The 26302-nt window shown below is 56.0% G+C and overlaps 2 protein-coding genes across 2 annotated transcripts in view; one reads left to right on the top strand and one right to left on the bottom strand.

Annotated features, from left to right (window-relative positions):
- Positions 1-2620: 2620 nt before the first annotated feature.
- Positions 2621-13479, top strand: Stk25 (serine/threonine kinase 25). The gene is made up of 12 exons (XM_090355194.1): positions 2621-2712; positions 2809-2903; positions 7834-8064; positions 8661-8717; positions 9338-9446; positions 10017-10174; positions 10260-10445; positions 10630-10775; positions 11054-11168; positions 11372-11443; positions 12225-12361; positions 12846-13479. Exons 2-12 carry the CDS (start codon positions 2874-2876, stop codon positions 12883-12885), a joined length of 1281 nt encoding a protein of 426 aa, XP_090211320.1. The 5' UTR covers positions 2621-2712; positions 2809-2873; the 3' UTR covers positions 12886-13479.
- An 83-nt stretch (positions 13480-13562) lies between these two features.
- Positions 13563-26302, bottom strand: part of Farp2 (FERM, ARH/RhoGEF and pleckstrin domain protein 2) — a 104799-nt gene continuing 92059 nt past the window's right edge. The window contains exons 20-29 of the mRNA XM_090355195.1: positions 25619-25856; positions 24323-24453; positions 21285-21353; positions 20649-20738; positions 17042-17124; positions 16546-16664; positions 16195-16358; positions 15057-15164; positions 14642-14793; positions 13563-14421 (exon numbers count right to left, since the gene is read on the bottom strand). Of these exons, the coding sequence (XP_090211321.1) occupies positions 14313-14421; positions 14642-14793; positions 15057-15164; positions 16195-16358; positions 16546-16664; positions 17042-17124; positions 20649-20738; positions 21285-21353; positions 24323-24453; positions 25619-25856 (1263 nt within the window). The 3' untranslated portion in view covers positions 13563-14312. The remainder of the gene's footprint in view (positions 14422-14641; positions 14794-15056; positions 15165-16194; positions 16359-16545; positions 16665-17041; positions 17125-20648; positions 20739-21284; positions 21354-24322; positions 24454-25618; positions 25857-26302) is intronic.

The following is a 26302-nucleotide window of genomic DNA, read 5'->3' as shown; positions in this document are numbered from 1 at the left end:
CTCGAGACCCCCACACTCGAGACCCCCACACTCGAGACCCCACACTCGAGACCCCCACACTCGAGACCCCACACTGGAGACCCCCACACTCGAGACCCCCACACTCGAGACCCCACACTGGAGACCCCACACTCGAGACCCCACACTCGAGACCCCCACACTCGAGACCCCACACTCGAGACCCCCACACTCGAGACCCCCACACTCGAGACCCCACACTGGAGACCCCCACACTCGAGACCCCACACTCGAGACCCCCACACTCGAGACCCCACACTCGAGACCCCACACTCGAGACCCCCACACTCGAGACCCCACACTGGAGACCCCACACTCGAGACCCCACACTCGAGACCCCACACTCGAGACCCCACACTGGAGACCCCACACTGGAGACCCCACACTCGAGACCCCCACACTCGAGACCCCACACTGGAGACCCCACACTGGAGACCCCACACTCGAGACTCCACACTGGAGACCCCACACTGGAGACCCCACACTGGAGACCCCACACTCGAGACTCCACACTGGAGACCCCACACTCGAGACCCCACACTGGAGACCCCACACTCGAGACTCCACACTGGAGACCCCACACTCGAGACCCCACACTGGAGACCCCCACACTCGAGACCCCCACACTCGAGACCCCACACTGGAGACCCCCACACTGGAGACCCCACACTGGAGACCCCACACTGGAGACCCCACACTCGAGACCCCCACACTCGAGACCCCCACACTCGAGACCCCACACTGGAGACCCCCACACTCGAGACCCCCACACTCGAGACCCCACACTGGAGACCCCACACTCGAGACCCCACACTCGAGACCCCCACACTCGAGACCCCCACACTCGAGACCCCCACACTCGAGACCCCCACACTCGAGACCCCACACTGGAGACCCCACACTGGAGACCCCACACTCGAGACCCCACACTGGAGACCCCCACACTCGAGACCCCACACTGGAGACCCCACACTCGAGACCCCACACTGGAGACCCCACACTGGAGACCCCCACACTCGAGACCCCACACTGGAGACCCCACACTGGAGACCCCCACACTCGAGACCCCACACTGGAGACCCCACACTCGAGACCCCCACACTCGAGACCCCCACACTCGAGACCCCACACTGGAGACCCCCACACTCGAGACCCCACACTGGAGACCCCACACTCGAGACCCCCACACTCGAGACCCCCACACTCGAGACTCCACACTGGAGACCCCACACTCGAGACTCCACACTGGAGACCCCACACTGGAGACCCCACACTCGAGACCCCACACTGGAGACCCCACACTGGAGACCCCACACTCGAGACTCCACACTGGAGACCCCACACTCGAGACCCCACACTCGAGACCCCACACTGGAGACCCCACACTGGAGACCCCCACACTCGAGACCCCACACTGGAGACCCCCACACTCGAGACCCCACACTGGAGACCCCACACTCGAGACCCCACACTGGAGACCCCACACTCGAGACCCCACACTCGAGACCCCCACACTCGAGACCCCCACACTCGAGACCCCACACTGGAGACCCCCACACTCGAGACCCCACACTGGAGACCCCACACTCGAGACCCCACACTGGAGACCCCACACTCGAGACCCCACACTCGAGACCCCACACTGGAGACCCCACACTGGAGACCCCACACTCGAGACTCCACACTCGAGACCCCACACTCGAGACCCCACACTGGAGACCCCACACTCGAGACCCCACACTGGAGACCCCACACTCGAGACCCCACACTCGAGACCCCACACTGGAGACCCCACACTGGAGACCCCACACTGGAGACCCCACACTGGAGACCCCACACTGGAGACCCCACACTCGAGACTCCACACTGGAGACCCCACACTCGAGACTCCACACTGGAGACCCCACACTGGAGACCCCACACTCGAGACTCCACACTGGAGACCCCACACTCGAGACCCCACACTGGAGACCCCCACACTCGAGACCCCACACTGGAGACCCCACACTCGAGACCCCCACACTCGAGACCCCCACACTCGAGACTCCACACTGGAGACCCCACACTCGAGACTCCACACTGGAGACCCCACACTCGAGACCCCCACACTCGAGACTCCACACTGGAGACCCCCACACGAGACCCCCACACGAGACCCCCACACTCGAGACCCCCACACTCGAGGCCCCCAAGGCGTGGCTCCCGACGTGAGAGCCGGGCAGGCTCCAGGGAAGAGCAGCAAGCGCATCCCTGCCGGACTCGCTGGGGGCGGGGGGCGGGAGGCCCTGGGTGCGCCTGCGTTCTCCGGCCCACCCGCAGGCTGCCGGGACTTGTAGTCAGCCTCTGCAGAGGCTGTTGTGGGTGGGCGGTCTCCCACGCCCTCCGCGGCCTGCCGGGACTTGTAGTTCGCGTCAGTAGAGGCTGTGGTGCGCGTGCGGTCTCGAGTGTGCGTCTCCGCCGCTCGACCTGCTGGGACTTGTAGTTCAATGCCCACGGGACGTACCCATGGGTCCTAGGCGCCAGGCGGGCCGCGGAACTCAGAGTCCCAGAAAGCCTCGCGCCCGCCACGCCGCCCTGGATCGTCGCCGCCGCCGCCGCCGTCTCGCTGACGGGGAGGCCTGGGAGTTCCTGGAGGCTGAGGCTGCGGGCGGTGTGGCGGAGCGGGCCGGAAGCCCGGAATGGAGCCCCCCGGAGGTGGGCGCGGACAGTGAGCCGCTCCTGGCGGGCGGGGAGGAGGCGGGCGGGGTGCGGGCTCTCCGGGTCCACCCCAGGACTCCCGGTCTCTCACAGGGGCCTGAGCGAGGCCGCGCGGGCGTCCGGGCGGCGGGCGGTCGACGGGCCGCGGCGGCGCGGACATGGCTCACCTCCGGGGCTTCGCGCACCAGGTGAGTGAAGCCGGCGCGGGGCCGGGGCGGAGGCCGCGGGGCCGGAGCGGGGCGGAGCGGGGCGGAGGCCGCGGGGCCGGGCCGGGGCGGAGCGGGGCGGAGGCCCGGGGAGGGCGGGCGGGGCGCTGCGGGCCGCTGCGGGCGGGGAGGGCGGGAGGCCGCCCGGCGGAGCCTTCCCCGGGGCTGCTTCCCCTCCTTAACCTACCGGGGTGTCGTCCTCCCGGCGTGGAGCCACGGGGACGCGGCGGCCGCGAGCCGCCTGCTGCGAGGACCGCTGGGCGCTGGACGGGGAGGGCGAGGCCCTTGGTTGTTTCCGAGGAAACCTGGCGCCAGGGAACGGCTCTAGCCCGCTGGCCGGGCGGTGTAAGGCTCCAGACCCGGGCGTCCTGGGCGGGAAGCGCGTCCGTCCGTCCGTCCGTCCGTCCGTCCGTCCGTCCGCTCGCTGCCGGCCTCAGGCAGGAACCAGCCTGGAAACCTGGAGACCTGCGCTCGGCAGCTGTTGCCCGGGCTCCTGGGCCAGCGGCGGGCACGGCTGCCCGACGTTGAACGAAGCGATCAGAATCGTCCCTAAGGGCTGGCAAGGCTGGGAGAAAAATAGCTTCTTCGCTAATTTCCAGGAGCTTCAGAGTTACCTTCTGGATCCCAGGATTGTAACTGGGAGCCGATGCAGGGATGTTGTGCTCGCTGGCGAAAGGGACTTGAAAGGAAGGAAAGCCCTTTGTCCTTCCAGGGACGGGGTGTCCAGCCAGAGACACGGGGCTCCCTCCCTTTCTTCGCTCCTTCCCTTGTGCTGGTTCTAGAGCCTGGACTCAATGGCACTATCTTGCTGGATTTTTTCACTCATAATTGGTTCTGTTGTTTTTTTTTACAACTCGAACCACACCTCTAATTCTGGCTTTTTGCTGGTTAATTGGAGTTAGGAGTCATTGGATTTGTTTGCCTGGGCTGCCTTTGAGCCTTGATGTTTAGGTCTTGGCCTCCTAAGTAGCTAGGATTATAGGCATGAGCCACTTTTTCAGTGCAGGAACCCTTGTGGATCTCTTGTTTTCTTTCCAAGCGTTCTCATGCTGTCCTGTGGCCTGTTAGTATGGCCTTTTGTTAGTAGCTGTGACTCCTCCCAGTGGCTGCTTCTCTGTGAAGACTTCCCTGGCCTGTTCTGCCCCAGCCCAAAGGCCCAAAGAAGAGTTTCACTTGGCTGTTGACAACTGGGTGGTGGTTGAAGATGGCCCTGGCTGTGTGTACTGGGTTGCTTATCACACTTGTTTCGTGAGTGGCAAATAGCAGACATGTTAGCAGGCAGAGGCTACAGATGTGGTAGACCCTGGACGAAATAGGAAAACAGGTGTCTCCACCGAGAAAGCCAGTTGAATGGCCTGAGTCCACCCCATCTCCATTGTTGCTCCCTGTAGCCCGGGACAGCACGACCTGATCCCAGGGCTGAAGGACTAGAGAAGAGAGAGGATAGGAAAGGGCACCAGTGCTCACTGGCTTCTGAACCCCGAGCTCCCATTGGCAAGCTTATTTATTTAGTTTAGTACAGGGTGGGTGACTAAAGGTATGTGCAGAAACGAGGGTATCTATCTTGTGGTTACAACCATGACGTATAGTTGGTATACATCGTGATAATTGACTCCCTTGTTGATAGGGTGCAGAGGGGAGTATACCCATATAACTCAGACATTCATCTCATCTCCAGGGTCTCAAATACATCTATCTTGCCTTGACTCTTAAGCCTTTTCAGGGTTCAACACTCAGCCTTCTGAGTGCTAATCAGGTGGACTTCCAACCTCTTAACCGTTTCCTGGTCTCACAGTGTTCCCTAGACTCCAACATTCAGAAGAGGGACCTCATGGGGAGCTACTTAGCTTTTGTTTGCCAGGTAGGGTGCAGGCTGTGTGGCTGACCCAGTCCCTGGGACAGCTCCCTTGAGGGACTCCACCTAGGTGGGGAGTGGGCTAAGTGGAATGGAGGCCTGTGGATTGTATTTGGCAGAACAGCACCCCAGGGTTCTGAGTGATGGGAAGGTGGCCTTGAGTCTAAAGGAACAGAAGCAGGCAGAATTCGTACTGTGTCCAGTGTTCAGGACTGAGCTCTGATCACATGGATAACAGGAGAATACTTATTTATTTATTTTGAGCTGATACTGGGGCTTGAACTAAGCCTTTTGCTCAAGGTTGATGTTTTACCACTTAAGCCATAGCACACTTCCAACGTCTTCTTTTTTGTGTGTGTGGATCATGGGGTACTCTGCCTGGGTGCTGTCCCTGAGCTCTTCAGTTCAAGGCTACCACCTGAACTTGGCTACCCTTGAGCCAAGCCCCACTTCCTGTTTTCTAGACATTAATTGGAGATAAAGAGTCTCAGGTCCTTTTGTGCCCAGGCTGGCTTTAAACCTTGATCCTTAGATCTCAGCCTCCTGAGTAGCTAGAATTACAGGCGTGAGCCACCGTGCCCAGCTCCACTCCTCACTTCTTGCTAGTCAATTGGCGATAAGAATCTTAATGGCTTTGAAGCATGATCCTAAGATCTCCGCCTTCTGAGCAGCTAGGATTACAGGTGGGAGCTGTGTATCTTCAGTACTGCTCACCTGCTGACCAGCGGTTGGGGACCTTGGGGACCAGTGAGTTTCTGGTGAGAGTACTTGGCCCTGGGTCTCTTGCATCTATGCTGCCCAGCTCAAACTGGAAAACACCTAAGCTGTCTGACTCAGCATGAGTTTTTCTGGTTTTTCTTTCAAACGTGGTTCTGATGGGGGAGTAAGAAGGGTCATCCTGGATGGAATCCTTGCTTCTTCACTTGGCTAGGCAGAGTGGGTGTGGACACCACCACTGGCCCATTGGAGTGCTGGCTCTAATGCCTGCGAGGGGCTGATCATGCATACCCAGGCCCTGACTAGTCAGTGTCTTGGAAGGATTGGGTTAGCTCTGGGTTGCAGTGGTGCTGTTTCAGTGGCTTCCTTCCCCAGCCATCTTCCTTGGACTCACTGCCAGGTTCCTCTCAGGTTAGAGCCTGGTGATCACAAAGGAACCTGGCAGTGTATTTCCCAGGTGGCTGCTCTGCCATCCCTGCTCACTTGGTTAGAAACCTTTGGAAGGCAGCAAGTTAACAATCTCACACTATTAGGTTCTCTTGGATTGGGTCTAGCTGGTCCACCCTGACCCTCTGCTGAGGCTGAGGTGGCCCTGAGGCAGTTGGGGGATGGGGTGGCAGACTCTGCCATAAGACCCCGTACATTGAGTACCTCATCCTTTAGAACTTACACATTATACCAAGGTGTTGGTTTGGCTTTTTATGCCTGGCCACTTTTTACTTCATTTTATGTTGGTTGGTTTGAGACTTGAACTCAGGTCCTGGGTGCTTTTCCTGAGCTATTTGGCTCAGGGCTAGCACTCTACCACCTTGAGTGTCACAGCTTCATTTCTGGCTTTCTGGTAGTGAACTGGGGATGAGTCTCAGGAACTTTCCTGCCCTGGCAGGCTTTGAACTACCATCCTCAGATCTCAGCCTCCTGAGTGTGACAGCTGGGATGACAGGTGTGAGTCACTGGCAGCCAGGTGATGCTTCTTACTTGGTAATTCTTGGAGTGCTGGGGAGTAAACTCAGGTTCTTGTGCCTGTTAGCAGAGTGCTCTCCACAGCCTGACCACCAAGGTGCTGTCTGGGTGAGGGGAAACCACTGCAGGGGCGAGCACTTCTGGTGGCAGTGAGATCGCTGGCTCTTGGTGGACAAACTCTGTGTGTCCTGAGGTTCCCTGGCATGTACTGTGCATGTCATTCCCTGAGCCTCTTCCAGCTCAGTGGAGCAGTGGGTACTGAAGAGAACAGGTGTTTGGGAGCCTAGGAAGTGTGATGGGCAGGGGCCAGGGAGAGTGCAGTGTGGTCTGCGGAGCTCTGTTGTGTCTGCCTTTCTGTGCAGAAGTCGGGAGCCTATGGACTCCTGATCCCTCGAGGCATCCCAGGGGAGGCATCCCAGGTCAGAATCCCCAGTGAGTTTGGCCAATGACACCTTCTGCTCTGCTGATTCAGCGGTTTTCAGATAGGCTTTGTGGCTCTTATCTTGAACTAACCAGCCAGGAAACATTGAGTTTTCAGTTCTTTTGGAGTAAGGGATGGAGGTGTGGTTTCCGGCAGTGCTGAGAACATGAGATCACGCTGAGTTTTTCTCTCATACTGTTTTGTTTTGTTTTGTTTTGTCAGTTGTAGGTATTGTTCCTGAGTACTTGTGCTAGTACGCTAGCACTTTGAGCCCCAGCTCCATTACTGTTGTTGTTTGTTTGTCAGCCTCTGGGCTTGAACTCTGGGCCTGGCTCTAGCCCTGAGCTCTTAGCTCAAAGCTAGCCCTCTACTTCTTGAGCCACAGGGGTATTTCTGGTTTTCTGGTGCTAATTGTAGATAAGAGTCTCCTGTACTTTCACACCCTGGCTGGCTTTGAACCTTGATCCTTAGATCTTCATCTTCTAAGTAGCTAGTATTACAGGTATAAGCCACCAGTGCCTGACTTGTTGTTTTGTTTCTTTTTGAACCTTTTTATTATTTTTTTTTGGTGGGTTGTGGGGCTTGAACTCTGGGCCTGACCCCTTCATCTCAAGGCTAGTGCTCTACCACGTTGAGCCACAGTACAACTTCCATTCTTTTTCTTTTTAAGAGTAATTTTAGATTTACAGCAAAATGAAGGATTCCTTTACCTGGTGCCCCTTCCAGCTCTATTAATGTCTTAACAGCTGATGAGACTACCTTAAGACATAGCCAGATTCATAGTTTACGTCTGTGCTCACTGCTGCCTGGAGAGTTAAATTTAGATTTTCAGAAGAAGGAATGAGAGGATCTGGGGATGAGCTGGCTTTGAGCTCTTTTGGCAGTGGCTTGCCTCTCAGGAGGGCCTGCTCCGCTGAGTGGCACGCACCTACCCACTCTGCCCTGTGCTTTGGCAGCACTCTCGAGTGGACCCTGAGGAGCTCTTCACCAAGCTGGACCGCATCGGCAAGGGCTCATTTGGGGAGGTGTACAAGGGCATTGACAACCACACCAAGGAGGTGGTGGCCATCAAGACCATCGACCTGGAGGAGGCTGAGGACGAGATCGAGGATATCCAGCAGGAGATCACTGTGCTCAGCCAGTGTGATAGCCCTTACATCACACGCTACTTCGGCTCCTACTTGAAGGTGCCTGCAGGGGACTAGGGCGGAGGGGGGGGCAGGGGGAATGGGGTCCCCGGCTCTGTGTGTGCCCCACCTCTGTCCCCAGAGGCACGGGTCGATTTGATAGGCTGTGACCCAAGGAAGACCAGAGCAGGATGCAGGCGGGCATGGGGGGCCGTCTGTGGACGACCCAAGGTCTTGATGGAAGAGGGAAGTGCGGGTGGCAGGATAGGCAGGAGTGAAGAGGGGAAGATGACCTGAGCAGGCACAGCTAGGAGGCTGCTGGCAGTGGGTCCTGCCAAGAGGGTCCTTGGTGTGTGACTATGCTGGCCATGGCTTTGCCTGGGTTGTAGGGGCCGAGTCTTCAGCTTGGTTTTGACAAACTATCCACTGTTCTGAGCATTTAGTGTCTACCGCATGCCTGTCGCAGGGGTGTGGTAGGAGGGAGTCTGGTGTGACCACTTGAGCCCTTCCTTGTTTGGGGTCCTGGCCTGGGCCCTGGCTAACTCCTCCTGGTGGCGTGAGAGGTGTGAGAGGTCTGCCTGCGCATGACACTCCTGGCGTGCCCCTTGCACATTTAGCACCTTTAGCTGGGCGCTGACAGGTTTCTCTGCTCTCAGAGCACCAAGCTATGGATCATCATGGAGTACCTAGGTGGTGGCTCTGCGCTGGACCTGGTGAGTGGGCTGCAGCCGTGACCAGCTTGCGATGGGAGGGGTCATGTCCCATCCCAGTAGGCCCTTCCCACAGATCCTTGGAAATCGCCCGTCTTAGTGTTTCGGTCATCCACCAGAAAATCCCTCATCCAAACCAAGTCTATAGCCCTAGTGCTGATGGGTGCAGGGCCATCAGCGCCAGATGACGCCAGATGCAGGCGGGCGGGCCGTGTGCTGGGGAGAGCTCTGAGGCGTTCCTTATGCTCTTTAGAAAGAGCTTTGCCATCCCCGTTCCATGAGGCCCACCTCCTGACGGGCCACTGACACTGAGCCTTACTTCACAAGTACTTAAAGGAGACTGGGCGCTGGTGGCTCACACCTGTAATCCTAGCTGCCTGGAGAACTGAAAGTTCTGTAGAATCCATCTCCAAAATAACCAGCAAAAAGCAGGATTAGAGGCATGACTCAGCTGGTAGAACTACAGCCTAGTAAGTGTGAGGCCCCAAGTTCAAACAAAGCACCAGCCTTTTGCAGGATCACCCCACCTCCCCGTCCTGTTGACAGGCAGTGGAGCTCAGGCACTGAGGATGTTTGGGTGTGGTGGGCTGCAGCTGAGGCTCTGCCCTGCCATTTTCCTCCAGCTGAAACCAGGCCCCCTGGAGGAAACATACATTGCTACCATCTTGCGGGAGATTCTGAAGGGCCTGGACTACCTGCATTCGGAGCGGAAGATCCACCGAGACATCAAAGGTCCTGCGGGGGGTGGGGGGTAGGGGGTGGAGTGTTGGTTATTGAAGGAGAGATGGGGGCAGTCAATCCTGATTTGCTTCCAGAGGACACTGCCAGCAGCAGCCCCTCCCCTGTGGCGCCAGGCTAGACCCTTCGGGTTTTCTGCATACCCAGCAAGCTGCTCTACCAGTGAGGCACACAAACACATACCTGGTTTAGGACCAGGCCATGTTTAATCACAGATGCTGCCTATGTCACCAGGGCTTGGGGAAGGCCTCTGGGAGGGATGTGGTGGGTGCTGGGGGGCTTCCTTAGAGCCACTGGGTCAGGTCAGTGTGAGGGAGCTCATTCTCATTCTCTCGGTGTTTGCCGCAAAAGCCTTGTGCAAGGAGACCCTGGAGCTCAGGTAGGAGGCCTTGGAGTGGGTTCTCTAGTCTGTGGGCTTCTGTCTGGTGATCCCAGTGCCCTAGTGTGAGTGGCAAAAAGGATGGATGTCCACAGGAGCCAAGGAGTGGCCACGGCACAGGCAGCTGCAGGCAGGGTTTCCCGGAGGCAGAGTGGGGGTGACACCTGCCTTCCTGTGCTGAGCAGCTGCCAACGTGCTGCTCTCAGAGCAGGGTGACGTGAAGCTGGCAGACTTCGGGGTGGCCGGGCAGCTCACAGATACACAGATCAAGAGAAACACGTTTGTGGGCACCCCGTTTTGGATGGCACCCGAGGTTATCAAGCAGTCGGCCTACGACTTCAAAGTAGGTTCTCGGGGTGGGAGACGGGAGGGTGGCCTGGCCGGCTGCAGGCAGCCTGCAGCAGTGTCGTGTGTGGCACCTCTCCTAGGCTGACATCTGGTCTCTGGGTATCACTGCCATTGAACTGGCCAAGGGGGAGCCACCCAACTCGGACCTCCACCCCATGCGCGTCCTGTTCCTGATCCCCAAGAACAGCCCACCCACCCTAGAGGGCCACCACAGCAGAGCCTTCAAGGAGTTTGTGGAGGCCTGCCTCAACAAGGACCCCCGATTCGTAAGCAGGCTGGGGTAGGGAGCTTGTGGGTAGTGGCCATTGACGAGGGTGGGACAGGCCTAGAGGTGCAGTCACCTCTCAGTTACCTCCTCACACTCCTCCCCAGCCTCCTGGGCCCACTCCTGCAGGCTAGGGCTGTTGTGTCTGGCGCCTGGTGACTATTCTCTGTTCCCTGCCCTGCCAGCGGCCCACGGCCAAGGAACTCCTGAAGCACAAATTCATCACACGCTACACCAAGAAGACCTCCTTCCTCACTGAGCTCATCGACCGCTACAAGCGCTGGAAGTCTGAGGGCCACGGGGAGGAGTCCAGCTCCGAGGACTCCGACATGTAGGGAGCCCACTTGTCCTCAAGGGGCTTCCTCTGAGTACCCACCCCATGCTCCTGGGTACTTTGGTGTGGGTGGGGTCTGATGTTAGGAAGTGACTCTTGGGCCAAAGGACAGGACCTGCAGTACTGTCACCTGGACACTGTAGCCCAGGCAGGTCCCCTTTCACTGAAGGGTCTCCTGGCTTGTGAGGCTGCCTCAGAGCCAAAGAAGACATGACCCACCCCACCCCCATGCCTGGTGTCCCCACTGGCCCTCCTAATTCATCCCCCCCCCTCAGCGATGGCGAGGCTGAGGATGGAGAGCAGGGCCCCATCTGGACCTTCCCCCCGACCATCCGGCCGAGTCCACATAGCAAGCTGCACAAGGGGACAGCCCTGCATGGCTCGCAGAAGGTTGGTCCGTGGCCTGGCCCCAGTACCCTTGAGTGCTCATGTTGGGTGGGTCTTAACAGGTCCTTGGCTCAAGCTACTTGGGCTGCATGTTAGTTTAGAAACCAGCCACTTGGCAGGTCCTGACTGCCTGCTCAAGATGCCAGAAGTAAATGGGAAGGAGCCTTGGCGCCATCTCACCTGGTGCTTCCATGTCCCCCTTGCAGCCCACTGAGCCTGTCAAGAGACAGCCAAGGTCCCAGTGCCTGGCCACGCTTGTCCGGCCTGTCTTCGGAGAGGTGAGGGCAGGGCCGTGCCCGGGGTTGTGTTGGGATGGGTGCGCTTGCCACAGGACCCTGTGTGTTCTCAGCTTTCAGGTGGCTCCTGAACTAGAATTTAGTAACCTGTGACTTTCTCAAGGTACAAGCCTACCACATGAGGAGGAGAAGGGTTAGGCCCAGTTGGGGTCCATTCCAGGGCAGGGAGGCCTGAAGGTGACTCTTGGTGGTCACACAGCCTTACATCCATATTTGTGCTGGTAGAAGTTAGCGCCATCTCCCACAATGGGATGCAGCCTGGTCAACCCCCCAACCCCATGTCTAGTCTTGGGGTCCGTGTTTTTCCTCCCAAGAGCCAATTTCCACCCCTGGAGGCAACAGCAGCTCTTGGAACCCCATGTGAGAGGGTGGAATATCAACAAGTGTGCAGGTGGCAAAGCCTCCCCAAGGATAGCGTTGATCCTGGCTCTGGTAGGGTGCAGCTGCTTGGGACAGGACGTGGGTCCTGGCAGTTGTCCAAGGGGCAGGGTCATAACCCCAGGGAGGTTTGCTGTGGGCTAAGATCTGCCCCAGAGATCCTGCAGTGCGCTCTGGGAGTCACTGTCGTGACTCTCCGTTGTGAGGAGACCATATATTGATTCCTTCTTGAGAACTGAGGCCCAAGATGTCGGAGCAGAAGCAGCCCGTCGTCAGGGCTTGCTGCCCGTGCCTTGCTACCACCCATCCGCCTCACCAGCTTCCTGGACTCTCAGGGACTTGAGCCTCAGGTGAGGCCCCATTCAGGTACAGAATCTCTCTGCAGCTCAAAGAAAAGCACAAGCAGAGTGGCGGGAGCGTGGGTGCTCTGGAGGAGCTGGAGAATGCCTTCAGCCTGGCAGAGGAGTCCTGTCCTGGCATCTCGGACAAGCTGATGGTACACCTGGTGGAGCGCGTGCAGAGGTGAGTGGCCTGCTGGGGAGGGGCTGGGCTGGGCCTTTCCCTGCCGTTAGCATTCTGTTCTCATGTGTGCCTTTGGGCTGCTGCCTGTGGGTGTTGAGTGTGCACAGAAGGCCTGGCACAGAAGTTAGAGCCTCCTGTGGTCGACTCTGACCTTTGCCTGGGAAACGTGTGCTTGTGTGAGCAGCCGGCCGGTGGGAACTCTGACGTCTCCAGCCCACAGGGAAGAGACATGTGGGGCAGCATGGAGCCATTCTAGCAGCTCAGAGGGCTGGGTTCCCATTGCAAGCACAGATACGTCCTCCCTCTGACTAGACCAATCTGTGCTGCTCCTGAGACCCAAACACTGGGGAATGAGACTTGAGGGGGGTGCTGCAATCTGAGGGCTGGGGTGAGGCCTAGCTGCTATGGTGCCAGAGGCCTGGACAGCAGGCGAGGCGTGTGCCCAGGGAGCATTCTGGGGTGGTGACAAGCCTCTCCTCTGCAGGTTCTCACACGGCAGGAACCATCTGACGTCGACCCGCTGAGCACGCTGCTCTTTGTGGCAAGGGGAGAAGGGTTTTTGATTGGAGCTCTGAAAGGACCCTGCTGACTCGGAAGCTCCCTCTGTTGACTGACTGCAAGGACAGGCCAGCCTGTAGGCCTCAACAGCCAGGTCACCTTTCTGTTCCCCACACAGTAGCTGCCCCACATGGCAGCTACCCCACCTGTGTCTACTCTCCTGGCTTGGTGGAAGCAACACCTCTGGCAGAAAGCCTAGAGAACAAGGTAGCCACTTGCTGGGGGCATGGCCATTGCAACCTTCTCTCCAGGGCTGGTCCAGCCCTCTGGACTTGGGCTCCCTGGCTGCTGCCAGATCAAGGAGCAGAGCAGCTACTCAGTGGCTCCATCTCCCCCCTCCCTGGGGGGCGTTATCCTCAGGGTCCATGGTGGCCCAACATAGTCCTGGATTTGCCTTGTGGTGTGAGATCAGATACTTGTCTTCTCATGATTACTCAAGTCATCCAGAATGTTTTGTTTTTTAAGCAGTTTGGACTTACTCTCACATGTTCCGAGGGGTGTTAGTTTTCATAGAGCATTGACGGTCTCACCAGTTTAAATAAAGACCTGGATTGGAGAAATGCCCCTGTGTGGGGCCTGCAGCCTGAGACCTTCCATGGACCCCAGCCCTGCAACCCAACGTCCACTCTGAAGGTTCCTGTAGACTAGAAAGGGACACAAGTAAAGTGGTGGTTTATTTTATTTTTGTTGATTTGGGCCCTGTCTCTGGGCTCTTGCTCAAGGCTAGCGCTCTACCACTGAGCCACAGCTCCCCTTCTGGTTTTCTGATAGTTAATTGTAGATAAGAGTCTCACAGACTTTCCTGCCCCAGGCAGGCTTTGAACTGAGATCCTCAGATCTCAGCCTCCTGAGTTGCTATGATTACAGGTGTGGGCCACCAGCACTGGGCTGAGACAGTTTATTTTAACTTACACAAGCCGAGTTGCATGCCTACTCAGTTGGCAAGGAGCACTGGGCCTGATGTGGTGGAGATCCTGGCCTTCTAGGACACGGGCCACCAGTTATGCTGGTGGGAACCAGAGTAGCTGGCGCTGGGCTCTGATCTTTCTGTAGGCCAGGCTCTGAGGCTCTGGGCAGGGCTTCCCTCAGAAGTCCCGTGGTCTCTATATCCTGTGTACAGGCTGAGGTGGTAGGTGAAGGCGAGGGTGTGTAAGGGCTGTTCTGCCAGTCCTGTGTCATGAACCAGTGGCCTCTTTGTCCTCGCCATCCGTAGATCTCTAAAGTAGATATGTGTCCCAGTGTCCTAGCCATCTGTAGGCCTGCCCTGTCTTAAGTGGGGCGAAGCCCCTCTTAGAGATGTCCGTGGGGCCCTGGGCGGCTGGCTGGTGTCCACTCCCATCTGGCAGGAAGACTCCCCGGTGACCCCTATCCAGGCAGATGAGTGTCACTCCTCCTATTCTCTGCCTGTCCCCTCCATTCCTGGGGAGGGACACAGGAAGTCCTGCATGACGCCCGGGGGCCTTCCAGGTGAGCTGCTGGCCCTCTCGATTACCTCCATCCATCTGCAAAAGTGGTCAGACCAATGGACTTACACACTCGGGTATCTCCCCAGGAATGATCCGGAATGATAGGACACAAAGGACAGAACACTGGTCAGCTAAAAACCCGTAAGCCTCACATGGCCCTTGCTCTAGAACCCAGAAAATCTGCTTCTCATTTCATGATTAGCAGTAGGACCTGAGAAGACAGTGCTCCCATCGGGTTGTCCCATTTCAGAATCACCTCTCAAACGTGTACTTGCTCTCAGCTCGGAAGAAGTAGACGTGAGATTTGAACTGCAGCTTGAAAACGTAGTCTTTGTGGATGCCGTCCGCCTCTTGGGGGACGCTCACACTGTAACCCAGCAGAGGGAGGCTGGCAAGAGGGTAGTCATCCTGGAAGCCGGCGCAGACATAGGAGAGGGGTGGGGTTAGGACACAGGTGTCTGCCTGGCCCCAGGGGAGGGGCCCACGGCTCTGCTCCCTCTGCTCGCCCCTCCCTGAGGGCTCCCAGCTCTGGAAAGCAGTAGCGTGGGTGGGAGGCCCCTGGTGAGGCGCTGATTTGCTTTCCACCTAGAAGGTGCTGGGCGGGGTGAACAGCCTGACCTCCAGGACGGATGTCCTCCAGCCTTGTGCTGGGCTCCTGTAGGTGCACCTACCTGATGAGTTTTGTAGAAGAACAAGCAGAAGTTGGTGAAGACTACCCAGAGCTTCTGCCAGCCATTGCTGTTCTTGAACTTCCTCAGCAGATACCCTGAAAGTTGGTTCTGTGAATAAAGACAAGCACTCTGGGTAAAGCCTGTGTCCCACCTGTCCTCAATACCATGGTAAGTCTAGGGACTATGTGGACGAGGGTGCTTACGTCACAGGTCCCTCAGCTCTTTTCCACTAGTGCTCTACCACCTGGACCACAGCTCCACTCCCAGGTTTTTGCTGGTTAGTTGGCCTTGGACTGCTTGCATGGCAGTCCCCAGATCCCAGCTTCCTGAGTAGCTGGGATTACAGCTATGATTACTGGCCCCTGGCCTAAGTTCCTAGAACAGTAAAGTCAGTTTTCTGACAGCCTAAACCATCCACAAATCTGCCAGAAGGCGAGAAGATGGGAGTCTGAAGAGATGACACAGCTGGGTCTGGAAGGTTCTCCCAAATGCTGAGGCAGAACACCTTCACCTGGCAGGTGTCTGGTAGCTCAGGGCCTGTTCTCGTGTGCTGCCTGACCCCAGGAGCTCTGGACTGTGATCTTTGGGTATCCAGGACTGTGGGGAACCACAGGGGATCCCCAGGCTGGTCCCCTGGCCCCGTGGAATTAGGAGGTGGCTCTGGAGTAGTTTGCAGCAGGCGGGAAGAGAAGGCCCAGGGAAGGTTCTGTGAAGGCAGTTCTGTAACAGAGCAGCCACTGGGCGTCCCACAAGGAGACTGTGTGGTCCGGAGCAGCAGGCAGAGGGCTGTGGACAGGTCAGGGAGGTGGGAGCACCAGAGAACCGTATCCTGGACCTTCACACGGGGCCGACAACACCCACAGAGTCTCAGGCCACCCACCAGCTAGCCATAGCAAGGGGGGAGTTGCTGGCAGAGCCCCGGCTTTTCCCAAAGGGCACCAGATGTGTAGATCCGGCAGTGAAGCCTCATTTCATAATTCAGTGGAGGCAGGAGGCCTTCCAAACCAGCTTCTGCTGAGGAGGGAGCCGAAGCCTGTTGACTCCTGTTAAGCCTAACAACCGGGGCCCATTCTGGACCAGCCCCCGCCCCTCCCCCCACCAGCCAGCAGACAGGATCCGGGAGCCAAAGGGGCAGTACCTCCACCGCTGCACTGTGGTCTGCCCTGGACACGCTTGTGTTCCTGTACCAGCACACGTGCATGGTGGTGTTGGCTCGGTGCTGGCCTGGTCCCTCCAGGGACCCTCGGGTGCTCAGGGCATCCTCTTCCGTCGCCTGCTCCAGATAGATCTCGTCGGAGGACCCTGTCGAGAGTCAGCATTTGACCCCACCCCCTGTGCCCAGCTCCTACCACAGCCTTGGGGCCTAGGTGCCCGGCCACAAGGCGTGGCCTGAAGAAGCATTTCCTATGGAGACTGCGCCAGCTGCCATAACCCAGGAAAGCCGTTTCCAGGAAAGCTCCCACAGGGGCAGGGCTGCCGGGCTACTCACTGAGGGTACGTGTGCACCCAGGGCCTCCTGGCAGCTCTGGTGGTGGGCTGCTGCCACTCTGAGCCGCCTGGATGGCTGTGCTCAGGTCTAACGTCCACTTCTCCTTTTCTAGCCGGGTGCTGTGGGGCAGAGAGTGAGGCTTGGGCTGCTGTGTGGTACAGCTCTCCCAGGCCCAGGGTGCAGCTTAGACCCAGTTCTGTGGCACAGCAGGGAGGGCCTGGAGTGGGGGCGGGGCAGGACTCCATACTGTCTCAGGCTGAGCTCGATTAAATCGGCACTTCCAGGGGCAGGGTCAGTGAGATGTCAGTAGTGCTGACCATTACAAGGCTTGTCCCTAAACTGCGCGGTGATCTGGAGAGGGAAAGGCCTGCTGTGGCCCTGCAGGGGCTCTTCCCAAGGCCTCTGAATTTGCCCTTGTCTGGGAGGGCCTGCAGAGCCGCGTCCCATGAGGCTCTGGGAGCCAGGAGGGATGTGCAGGGGTGCTGAGGGGCCTCACCTGGCTGCCACCACAATTGTTTTCTGAGCTGCGTAGATGGTGAAGCAGTGAGGAACAGACCACTCGTTCTCACTCTCCTCTACCTGCGGGTGAGAGGAGAGGTGACGGTCCCACTGGCCACAAAGGCCAAACCAAACCTTAGGCACAACAGGTGACTGCCAGCCCTACGAGGTGCAGCCAGCTTGGAAGCCCAGTGCTGTCCAAGCCTGCATGACTATGGGGACACGCTGGCGTCCCCACACTACAACAGCACCCGAGTGGGTGAGCTCCAGGCAGACACTGGGTACTCACCGGCGGGTCCAGCACTATCAGCTGAAAACCAAGCAAAGGAGAGGACGTTGAGCATTTTTGATATTAGACAACTCACAGGGACACACAGAGCCATTAGAGATACAACCGTTCCGAGACAAAATTTGACCAAATCAAGCCTAAAAACATATGTAACAGCTGTCCTAGATTGGGGGAACTTAGGGAGAAGATGAACAGAACTCATCTCACTAGAAGTCACAGAGAAAAAAAAATCACTTGTGTACATGCTGAGAACACCTTGGCTAAAAGCGGCCCTCTGTCCTTCCTGGCAGTAAGTAGCTCAGACGCAGAGGAGATTCTCCAGCAGAGATCCACCATCCTCTGGATGCAGGTCCACAGACAACCCAGAGAATGGACCCCCTTCCTGAACCACAGAGTACCAGCCACTCTCCGACTGGGCAGAGCAGGTGCTGGCCAAAGGTCCCGATAAGGTCTCCTCTAAGTCTATGTAAATTGAATGTGATTTCAGTTGAAGTCTCAATGGCAACTTGGAAAACATTTGTTTAAATGACTCCACAGTTTCCTCACATGTTTCAAAATGGCAAAGAAGGGAGATGGATAGGGTGGATGTATTCCCCACATGGCGACTATCTGGACAGAGGTGCGGACTGTCTGACACTGGGGAAGACAGGGCCAGGATGGAGGGTGGAAGCTTTTACAAGAAACATGCAGTCTTTGAGGGCAGTGAGAGAATAGACTCAGTAAAAGAAATGTCTCCCATAGCCATCTAATAACATCTGTCAAATTCTAGGTGATTCACTGAGAAAAATGAAGCCCCAGAGAGGTGCCATGGGGCTCCCTGGGGAGGGGTGTTGTGACCCTGGGCGGAAGCCCTGGAGAAGGTGTGGCCACAGCAGATACCCACCCTCCTTGCACAAGCAGTTCTCCCTCAAGGGCCAGATACCATTCCACAGCACAAGCAGCGCCACTGAGACAGTCCCAGATTGCTGATTAAGAATGCACTTATGCCGGGCGCAGTGGCTCACGCCTGTCATCCTAGCTACTCAGGAGGCTGAGATTGGAGGATCAAGGTTCACCATCAGCACAGGCACAAAAGGACCTGAGACTCTTCTCTATGATTAACCTCTAGAAAAAAAAGGGGGGGAGGGGGGCTTGGCTCAAGGGTAAGGTGGTGGCCTTGAGCTGAAGAGCTCAGGGACAGGGCCCAGGCCAAGTTCAAGCCCCATGACTCACAATAAAAGAAAGAAAGAAAAAAGTTATTCCCTGGAAAAAGAATTTGAAACCCGTATGAGATGGCTACTAGTTTTACTTGTAAAGGTGTTACAAACCTGCCGAAAAGCTGAGGCTCAAGAGGTCTAGTGACAGACTCGATACCCTGTGCCAGGGGACCAGCTCAGCCTTGTTGCCTATCCACGCGGGACGAGGGAACACGACTGACAAGCAACGCTCCCCAGGATCCACCACACTCAGACCCAGTAGTGGACGCCTGGCTGGTGCTACCAGGTGAGTGTCTAGCTGACTGTCCTGTGTGGCAGTAGAGAGGTGGACCTGAGGACATGGAGGTGTGGTGTCCCTTGTGGTGGTGGTGAGGTGGACTTGAGGACCCGGGGGAGGCAAAGGCTCAGTTGACAGTCTTGGAAAGCTAGTGTCACGTCCAGCTTCGGGTAGCCAGTGTCTAGTCCTCCACTCATCGCCACTTACCTCTAGTGCAGCAGAGATGCCACACAGAGATGCATATGGCAAATGGAGTGAGAACGTGTAGCCACATGGCACCCAGTGGAGGAGACGACTGCAGTGACAAGTCTGCACGTGGGATGCCCGGAGGCTCTGCACAGTAGTCAGCATGCATTTTTACCTTCTGTGGTACAGTGTACACATGCTTATTTGTTATTATTGTGCCAGTCCTGGGGCTGTCTCTCTGCTGGTTTTGCTCAAGGCAAGTACCACTTGATTCACAGTGCCTCTTCCAGCTTTTCTGAGTAGTTTATTGGAGATAAGAGTCTCATGGACTTTCCTACGTGGACTAGCTCTGAACTGCAACGCTCAGATCTCAGCCTCCAATGTAACTAGGGTTACAGGTGTGAGCCCCCTGTGCTCGGGAATAAAGTGCATTTGTGTGTGTGTCCCAGTCCTGGGGCTTGAACTCAGGGCCTGGTGCTGGGTGCTAAAGGCCAGGGACCTAACGCTAGAACCATGGCACCACTTACAGCTCTTCGGTGGTTAATAGGAGACAAGAGTATCACAGACTTTCTTGCCTGGACTAGCTGGGATCTGCCGTCCTCTGATTTCAGCCTCCAGAGCAGCTAGTGTTACAGTAAAGTGTACTTTTAATGTAAACTTGGAAGCAGTGAAGTCTGCTCCGTTGGTGGCAGATTAGGCCATTCAAACCAAACCCAGAACCCAAGGCGCAGCCTGCACGCGCTCTGTGGGGGCTGCGGCCTGGCGCGGGGGCAGAGGGAGGAGTGTGGCTGGCACAGGGGTGGTGAGACAGGAGATGGCCGTGGATCAGGGCATATTCTGATGGACACACCGCGTGTGTTCACTCTACAGCCCCATGTCCCCACAGTTGCACAAAGGCAAAGGCAACATGAGCCTCCAGATTGGCTAGAAAGATCACTGACCCCAAAGCCAAGACTGAGTCACCTGAGGGGAAGAATGGCTGCATTTCCAGGCTAGTGACCCTCCCAGAGGCATGGTGTGGACAGAGGCCAAAGTAGCCCCAGGCTGCAGACAGCCCTGCATCCAGCAGAGCCTGTGACCGCCAGGGGACAGAGTCACAATCCTGGGTGAAAGAGCCCCAAAGACCCACTGGACCTGAAAGTGTCGCAACAGGTGGTGTGTAGAGGGATCTGGCTGCCAAGACCCACTGTGAACCAGGAGAGGAGAAGGCTCATCCTGGAGTCCACGGCCCAGCATGGAAGCCGGAAGGCCATCTCCTGCCAAGCAGGGCAGCCGAGTGTCAGGTGAACAGGAAAAACCCCACAGGTTATTTTGTTTTCTTTTCTTTTTCTTTGGTCATGAGGCTTGAACACAGGGCCTGGGGCTGTCTCTGAGCTCTTGCTCAAGGCTAAGTGCTCTCTACTTGAGCCACAATTCCACTTCTGGCTTTTGGGTGGTAATTTGGAGATGGAAGTCTCATGGACTTCCCTGCCCACGCTGGCTTCCTACCACAGTCTTAGATCTCCGCCTCCTGAGTGGCAAGGATTGCAGGTCTGAACCACCAGCGCTCAGCCCAGCAGGTGTTTTTAGCATCATGTACCTGAAGTTTCAATCTGCCACTGTGAGGATTTGCCAACCAGAGCGACCAGGCCATGCCTGGAGAGACTGAAGCACTCACCAGCATGCCTCGGAGTGGAAGGAGGCCCCGAATCCGGAAGTGGCCAGTCCCTGTGACACCTCTGCTTGTGTACAGCAGCACATCTGAGAGCTGAGGGAATTGTGAAAACAAGGGACAACGTTTCTACCTCTTGACACTTAGGCACTCCTGGATTCTAGGTGGCTATTATGTGATTATCGGGTGTACGTGTATCCCGCTGGAGGTTTTTAGCAGAAAAAGACTTACTTTATGACTCCATTCTTTTTAGCTAAGGAAGGAGCCAAGTGAACTAGCTGGCAGTGGTGCCACAGCCCCTGTCAGCCCAGCTGCACGCCAGCAGGAGGCAGTAAGGAGTTCTGGCTGGTGTGGTGTGGTCAGCTTATCACCTACATAGTACAGGCCAGGGGAGAAGGGACAGGCTCCTGGTAACCCCTGGGCCAGCAGACATCCCTGTGACCCAGGATTGTTTCTCCTCCTTCTCTGCCGCTTGCCCTTCCACTGGCCCAGAACTCAGAGTCAGACAGGTCCTTCTACCTCTCTGGGGCCCACTTGGCTCCCCTGTAACTCCCAGGCTGCCCCAGTGCCCAGGCTGCTGGCTGGCTGCTAGCACCCCAGCTTCCTCCAGGAGTGGCCCCATTCTGGAAGGGGGAGACCTACCAGAAAGAACATCCTTTGCTGCAGGCCCTTCTTGGTGAGCTTGTGGAGGCAGCCCTCTCGGATGAACTCCTGAAACATAGGCCAGGCTGGACTGAGGTGGTAGCTGCTAGCCAGCCGCAGGCAATGCCAATACCAGGGCAGCACCAGAGTGCCAACCTTAAGCAAAAGAGTCAAGCAAGAGTGCAAAACCCCTAGCTCAAGCCTCAATGCCAGCACATTTCTTGGTCAGTCTGGGGGCTTGAACTAAGGGCCTGAGCACTGTCTTTGGACTGTCTCAAGGTTAGAGCTCTATCATTTGAGCCACAGCATCACTTCTGGCTTTTTCTGTGTATATGTTACCAAGGAATTGAACCTTGGTCTTCATGCATGCTAGGCAAGCACTCTACCACTAGACCAAACTCCTGGCCCTGTAAAATTTTTTTGATTGCTTTTATCTGTCGTGGGGCCTGCGTACAGTACCTGAGCTCTTCAGCTCAAGGCTATTGCTTTACCACTTGAGCCACAGTGCCACTTCCCCAGCACAAAATTTTAAAAAGAAAAAGTGGGGAAAAGATAACAAGACAGGTCACAAAGGTGTTGGAGCAACTAAGCATCTTTGTGCAAAAAAAAACGGAAGTGGATGCCACACAGGACACCATGAATGTCTAAGTGAAGGAGCTGACATCACACCTCAGAACTAGAGGAAGCTTCACACATGGACTAGGCAATGGCTTCTTGGCTGTGAAGCCTATGGCACAAACCACTACGGACAATCAGGACATCATAAAAATTAGTAACGTAAGAGATGCACTCAAAAAATGACAGGACAACTCACAATATTTGCAAATAATATTCTGTTGCCCTTTCAAGTTTTTGATTAATTTTGCCAGGATTGGCTTTTCCTTCATTTGGCTTCTTTGCTCAGGGCTAATCCTCTCACATGAGCCACACCTCCGGCTTGGCATTTGGCTGGTAAAATGGAGATGGAATCTCCAAGACTTTTCTGCCCAAGCTGTCTTGAAACCTCCTCAGTCCTCTAAGTCTCAGACTTCTGAGGAGCTGGGGTTACAGACACTGGAGTCTACCTGGTTCCCTCCCTCACTCTTGTGTTTGAATAAAAGGTGTGCTATCACTTAAGCCACACCCACCTTTTTGGCTACAGTTGTTTTTCAGGTAGAGTCTCACTCCCTCCCCATTCCCTGGGCAAGCATGGAATTATCATCCTGCTAATCTCTATTGGGGTTACATGCATGAACGACTGTACCAGCCCTTGTGTGTGTGTGTGAGTGTGTGTGTGTGTGTGTGTGTGTGCACACGCGCGCGCATGAGTGTGTGGTATGCCTGCGTGTGTGTGTGTGTATGCGCGTGTGTGGTATGTGTGCGCATGCGTGTGCATGTGCGTGTGTGTGTGTGTGTGTGTGTGTGTGTGTGTGTGTGTGTGTGTGTGTGCACGCACATTCTGGGGCTTGACTTCAGGGCCTGGGTGTTGTCCCTGAGTTTTTTTGGGCAAGGCTAGTTAGTGCCTTACCTCTTGAGCAACAGCTCTAGTTCCAGCTTTTTGGTGGCCTATTGGCAATAAGAGTTTCACAGACTTTCTTGCCAAGGCTGGCTTCCAAGAAGGATCCTCAGATCCCAGCCTCCTGAATAGCTAAGATTACCGACATGAACCACCAGTGCCTGCTTCTCCTGGTTTTTGAAGCAAGGTCTTGTTTGGTGGCCCAGGTTGCCTTGAACACATTCTCCTGCCTTCTGGGACTACAGAAGTGTACCAACTTGGTCATATTCTAGAATAGTTCAAGATAGGTAGAGAACTTTTTTTTTTTGCCAGTCCTGGGAACTGAACTCAGGGCCTGAGCACTGTCTTTGGACTTTCTCAAGGCTAGTGCTTTACCACTTGAGCCACAGCACCACTTGCAGCTTTTCTATCTATGTGATACTGAGGAATCAAACCCGAGTCTTTGTGCATGCCAGGCAAGCATTAGGTAGACAACTCTTAAAACTCAATGGGATATGTTTTTACTGTTGTGATTTTTTTTTATTACTGTTCAATTTTAAGAGTTCTTCATGTATTCTGATAAAAGAAGAGGCAATAAAGGGTCTAAGTAGACTTTTTTTTTTTCAAAGAAGGCATACAAATGGCTGAGAACAACGTTTTAAAAAGAAGTTTGGGGGCTGGGTGTGTGGCCTAGTGGTAGAGTGCTTTCTTAGCATGCACAAAGACCTGGGTTCGATTCCTTAGTATCACATACTTAGAAACGGCCAGAAATGGTGCTTTGGCTCAAGTGGTAGAGCTCCAGCCTTGAGAAAGCCCAAGGACAGTGCTCAGGCCCCGAGTTCCAGCCCCAAGACTGGCAAAAAAAAAAAAAAAGTTTGACATCCTTAGCCATTAGGCAAACGTATCACCAAGATAAGAGCACCCCCTGTGAGGGTGTGTAAAAGGGGACCAGCCAGAGACATGAAATACAAAACTCACACACCAGTGTCTACGGCGGCAGCCCTCACACCATTCTCAGGGGGAAACGCAAGTGTTCCTCGCACATGCGTGGATGAACACCAGCGACTATGTGATGGATGGGCACATATAGAAGCCACAAAAAGAACTGAGGTCGTGCCCGGGCTGACACACCGTGCTGCCAGACCCAAGATCCACACTGCAACCCATTTTAATGAAATGCCCAGGATAGGCCAGCTCCACAAGACCAGGTGGGTCTGTGGCCCCCAGGGGCTGGGAGAGCCAGGGTAGGAGACCAGCTCAACCGGATCCAGCCATCTTGCCATTGCCATGGGCAGCTGTGACCTTAGCTGTTCAGGAGGCCAAGATCTGAGAACTTTAAGGACCAGCTGGACACAAAAGTTTGCTAGATCCTCTTCCAGAACAACCAGCAAAAAAGTAGGATTGGAGGTGTGACACAGGTAAAGTGCCAGCCTAGAAAGTGTGAGGCCCAGAGGCCAAACCCCCAGAGTAAACAGGTGTGTGTGGAGAGGTTATGCTAGGTGAATAAAGTCACATAAAACATGAAGTGGTCAGCTCGAAGCCTCTGCCCAGTGTAGTCACTCACCCTTCCGGGAGCAATGAGGTTGTCTACGCCCGCCAGGTCCCGTTGCAGCTCCGTCAGCTTCTGCAGGTGCTCCATGCGGGTGAGGCTGGGTTGGAGCTCAGTGCTCACCTCTGTGACGGCTGCGAGGGCGTCTGTGTGGAGAAGCCCGCAGTCCAGCCCTCGCACCTCCGCCCTCACTGTGCACAGGCGGAGGCTTTAAAGGGTGTTTATCTTGGGGAGTTGGGGTGTGTGTGTGTGTGTGGTCCTGGAGCTTGAACTCTGGGGCCTGGGCCCTGTCCTTGCCTTCTCTTGCTCAAGGCTAGCACAGTGGGTGGTTTTACTTGCCACATTTTATTCAGACTCCTGGCAGGACAGGCTTGTGGCCTCGGGCAATCCCTCAAAGCACAGCTCCAGTCGTTAGTGTATCGTGAATCAGCCAATAGCTGGTTTGGAGAAGGGCAGGCTCTGTACGTGATCCTTAGCACCTTTCTGGGCAATTTCCTCCAGAACAGAGGAGTGAGTGCTCATCTTACAGTTGAGCAAATATAAGAGGTACACAGTCAGGAAATTCAGCACTGTGACAAAACTCAAAAGTCTGATGCCAAGAGCGGCGACCTGAGCAGGCCGCCCTGGGACAGCTGCTTGGCCACCCCATCCTGGCTCTGCCGCCTGCCCAAATGCAGCCGTGCTACCTTGCTGAAACTGCTCCTCCGGTTTTCAGGGAATGCGCAGCGGGGCTGCCCTCCTGGCCCTTTCGTGACATCACTTATAGACGGTGACTTTCTGCACTAAATTTATGCTACCACTAGAAGTCGTATTTGCAGATTAAAAGGGTCAACTATTTTCCTTTAACATAAATCAAAGTGGACAAAGTCCATTTATGTTTTCAGAAACATCTCACAGATCCCTTACCCCAAGGCTTCCAGGACTGATATCCCAAGGTCCCTCTGGGAGACATATTCACCCAGGCATGGGTGGCTGCGGGGGAGGGGGTCGGGACTGGTGGCAGCAGGCGACCCTGGCCTATGCCTCCGTCTGGGACTGCATGGGGCGATTCTAGTGCTCTACATGTTGTTGGCATTAGGGCCGAGAAAGTCCTTGCTCAAGGATGGTGGGGCAGAAGAGGCCGTGGTGGGGTAGGACCTGGTCCTCTCTGCCAGATGGGAGGGAGGGCCAGAGGCTGGTTCTGCCTGTGGCAGAAGGAAGCACCTGCATGGCCCAGTTGCAGAGGCTCAGCCTTTAGGGCAAGACAAGCCGCCATAAGTCCCCAGTCCCCAGCCCTCAGGCAGAGGGCGCAGTGCAGGGCACCACACTCACCACGGCAGTCGGCAAGGTCTCGGTGCCCGGGTGGGTGGTGAGCGCACAGCCGACTGAGCAGCAGGCGGTACTGCATCAGCCGCTGAACTGGCTTCAGCAGGAACGAGTTGAGGGGCAGGTAGCAGACCTTCTGGAGCTCAAACTCTCTGTACACAGCCTCCAGCTTGTGGCAGCGCTTGGAGGCCTTTTCCAGCTCCACCAGGACTTCGTCGTGTCTTTGGAAATAGCTGGTGAAAGCCTGGGGAAGCAGGACAGGCATTTTGGCAGAGACGGGTGGGGTCAGTGCGAAGTGGCCTGTGGGCCTGCGCAGTGCCCGGGGTGCTGAGATCCTGACCGGGTAGAACAGAGCCTAACCACCTCCATGGAACTTGTCTTGGAGTTCGTCCCGATTCCAGCCGCAAGGCCCCCTCGCTTCTTGTAAATGAAGACACGTTAAGAGTCTAGCTTGCCTCGTGGGACTCAGTAAACAGGTAGTGGGCAGGGATTACACACACCTCCTGCAAGCGCTGTCTGATCTTGAAGTGTACTTGAGAAGGGAGGAATGTAGTCACAGCACATCGCCGGAGAGGGAGCCAGCGTGCAATGACGCGTCAAAGCACACACGTGGATATTAGGCTACGCTAGTTCAAGGCTTTGCTACGGAATCCATGTTTCACACATGTTAAAAATAATGTATGTGGTATG

The sequence above is a fragment of the Megascapheus bottae genome, chromosome 21, assembly GCF_031878675.1.
Source record: "Megascapheus bottae isolate mThoBot1 chromosome 21, mThoBot2.hap1, whole genome shotgun sequence".
Taxonomy (NCBI): Eukaryota; Metazoa; Chordata; class Mammalia; order Rodentia; family Geomyidae; genus Megascapheus; species Megascapheus bottae.
Note: the sequence above shows the minus strand (reverse complement) of the source record. Positions and strands in the feature narration are given on the sequence as shown.

What these genes read in the sequence shown, in the direction of transcription:
- Stk25 (XM_090355194.1), top strand. Translation starts at nt 2,874, where the DNA reads ATGGCTCACCTCCGGGGCTTCGCGCACCAG. An exon ending in ACTTCGGCTCCTACTTGAAG is followed by an intron (nt 8,065 to 8,660) that starts GTGCCTGCAGGG and finishes CTCTGCTCTCAG; the next exon opens with AGCACCAAGCTATGGATCAT. An exon ending in GATCCACCGAGACATCAAAG is followed by an intron (nt 9,447 to 10,016) that starts GTCCTGCGGGGG and finishes TGTGCTGAGCAG; the next exon opens with CTGCCAACGTGCTGCTCTCA.